At 44.9% G+C, this 3,151-nt stretch overlaps 1 protein-coding gene across 1 annotated transcript in view; it reads right to left on the bottom strand.

The window, feature by feature from the left end:
- Window positions 1–2,737, bottom strand: part of LOC117960304 (5-hydroxytryptamine receptor 7-like) — a 4,670-nt gene extending 1,933 nt beyond the window's left edge. The window contains exon 1 of the mRNA XM_034898128.1: window positions 1,738–2,737. Coding sequence (XP_034754019.1) covers window positions 1,738–2,318 — 581 coding nt within the window. The 5' untranslated portion in view covers window positions 2,319–2,737. The remainder of the gene's footprint in view (window positions 1–1,737) is intronic.
- Window positions 2,738–3,151: the final 414 nt, after the last annotated feature.

Here is a 3,151-nt window from a genome sequence, read left to right as displayed (position 1 = left end):
TGTAGAGAAACCTGTAGGGGGGGTTCTATAGAGAAACCTGTAGGGGGGGCTCTGTAGAGAAACCTGTAGGGGGGTTCTATAGAGAAACATGTGGTGGGCTCTATAGAGGAATCTGCCAGCAAAAAGAGAAAACAGCGAAGAAATGGCTAAAACTGCATAGTGCCATTTACATGCTTCCACTTGCTCAGATTATGAGTAAAAAAAAACTAAATCAATAACCATAATAATGCAGACGATCACCAGGGGACTATGGTCCAGTACAAACACTGAGTAAGTAAATTTGAACTAATCAAAAATTTAATTAAACAAAGACAAAACGGAGATAGTCGTTTCTGGGTTCAAAGAGGAAGGATTAAAAGTGAGCGCTCAGCTTCAATCTGCAATACAAAAAACAAGAGACAAAGCCAGGAATGTTGGTGTAGTCGTGGACTCTGACCTGAATTTTTACCAGCCACATTAAGACAACTACAAGAGTCTGCATCCTATCACCTTAAGAATATTTCAAAGGTGGAAGGACTTAAGTCTCAGCAGGATGTGGAAAACCATGTCCATGCTTTTATCTTCAGTAGACTTGACTACTGTAACGGGGTCTTTGCAGGTCTCCCTAAAGAATCAATCAGACAGCTGCAGCTGAGTCAGATCTGCTCGAATCCTCACTGAAACCAAGAAAGTGCATCACATCCCTCCAGTTCTGAAGTCTTTACTCTGGCTTCCTTTCTTTCAAAGAATCACAATAACAATAAGGTGTTTGAATTGTCTGGTCGTTGAATGTGCTAAATAAAAATTGTCTTTCATTGCCTTATTCTACCCTGAGTAAGGAATGCTCCCCCACTCTCAACAAGGTGCCTTTGAGCAAGGTGCTAAACAACAATCTGTGGTTGCCATATGCAGCCCCCAGATCAGATTAAAAACCGGATGCTGAGAAAGACCATATGTGATTAGAGTTAAATAAAGCTGGGCTGGCGTCTGACCCAACAGCTCACAGTCCTTCACACTTGAAAGCCTTACTGGAAAAATACTGTTCAAACAACACCTTTACTTCATTTTCATCCTGGATTTATCCCACAAGCCCAAAGCCAATATATAGGCACGTGTTTGTTCAAGAAAAGATTTCATAATTCCATCAGATGTATGCCTACAAAAGATTTTAATCAATTCTTACAGTAATTTCCACTTCCGATTTGGGGTAATCTGAGAGGCATTTACTGCGTGCTGCTTCCGAAAGCTTCAACACCCACTCTGACTCTTTTTTTCCATTTAAACAGGCTGGTCTGTAAGAAAGGAATATGAAGCAATGTGGACTAAGAACCAAGCCGAGAGGTCTCAGGTTTGATCCCCTCATCAGCCACTTTGTCTCTACCAATTTCATCAAAGTGCCCTTGAGCGAGACACTGAACTTCAGTAAGCCTCTGCGCTCCTCCCTGACACCAACCCCCTGCTTCAGTGTCACGGAGGACTGAGAGTCCAAATCCGCTTTTAGACACGGTAATGGAATTTTATTATTATAAGAATATTGCGTGTAGGAAATATTGGGATGAAATAGGAACAGTATATTGCCAAAGTGCGCAGAGTCTGATTCCAGGACTGCGATGCGTAAAAGTTGAATAATCAATCATACGAACACATACTACTGATTTTACATGTACGTTTTACATGTGCCATGGTGTATTTTTTTTGTCTAAATAGTGATCAAGTGTCTTTATATCGTGAGATTGTTTCACACATTGTTCATCTCACCTGTCAATGCTGATTACGCACAGACTCATGATGGACGCGGTGCAGCACATCACATCCATGGCGATAAAAACGTTGCAAAAGAACTGTCCGAAAATCCACTGGCCACCAATCAAGTCCGTGATACTGACGAACGGCATCACCGCCAGGGCCACGGACAGGTCCGCCACGGCAAGCGAAACGATCAGATAGTTGGACGGCTGGCGCAGCTTTTTGACAAAGCACACGGAGATGACCACCAGTAAGTTCCCGCAGATGGTGGACAGTGTGAGCATGGTGAGGACTCCGCCGATCAGGACTTTCTCAAACCAGCCGTAGCTCAGGATATGCTCGCCGCACCGGGTCCCGTTCGTCTCCATCTCCATGACCTGCGGCGGACTGGAAGTGGATGGAGACGTCGTTGCTGCCGCTGCTGCCTCTGCGGCGCCCTGCGCAAACTTCAGCAGCCGTGGCGCAAAAGCCTCCAAGATCATGATGTTTGTGGAGCCCCCGGGATCTCCACCACCGGCTCTGTCCTCTATCATGAATGAAGACCTTATGTTGCCACTACCGAAGGTTCTGTTACTGTCTCCGACCACAAACATTCTAGTGCGTTCTGTTCCTTTTTATCCATGGACTTGGAGACCCGTCCGGTTGTGACCTAGACTCGCACGGATGTGCCGGACCGGTGTTGATGTGAGAAATGAGTAATTCCTTTTCTACAGCCCGCCCCCCGGTAAACGCTGATATGCTCTCTTTCCCTCATAAAGCCTCGACGCCTTAATTCCTCTATGTAGAGGCATTCTCGTCATTACGCACGTGGCACGCTGCAGGCATATTCCCAAAATACCTGACCTATAAAACAGGAGTTTATTGATGTTGTCCACTCTAGAAACCATCCTACTTTTCAGCCGCATTTGTAGAAAGATAGAAGCTTAAAAACCACAGAGCGCGCAAATACATCTCACAGAAGTTGTCAAAGAGAAGGCATGTTGGAGAGCCTCTAGGATGCCGAATATCTACTGAAAACATGCAAACACAGGAGCGCACAGAGAACACCGTCTTTCGGGGCCTCTTTGGGGTTCATTCTATTGGGAATGTCTTGGCATGGACAATCTGTATCCATGGATCACCGTGCGTAATTGCGCCAGGTGACGACATGTTCTGTAGATGTCAAATTTATTCTGGTTTCGCATTTCTCCCGCCACAGCACACGCACACGCATACACACACAGGCACAGGCACACACGCACGCACACAACAGAGAGAGATAATGACAAAGAGTGAGATTACACAGAATGGACCATAAATGATGGTGTGAAAGAGTGGGCTGTCGCTTGGCATTAAAGAAAATTGCTACTACACTCTAAAAAAAATTATAGTGGCTCAACTTAAAAAAATTAAGGTAACAATTTGCATGGACTTTTTTAAGTAGTTC

This window comes from Etheostoma cragini, chromosome 17, assembly GCF_013103735.1.
Source record: "Etheostoma cragini isolate CJK2018 chromosome 17, CSU_Ecrag_1.0, whole genome shotgun sequence".
Taxonomy (NCBI): Eukaryota; Metazoa; Chordata; class Actinopteri; order Perciformes; family Percidae; genus Etheostoma; species Etheostoma cragini.
The sequence above is the reverse complement of the archived record's forward strand: the minus strand, read 5'-3'. Positions and strand labels throughout refer to the sequence as shown.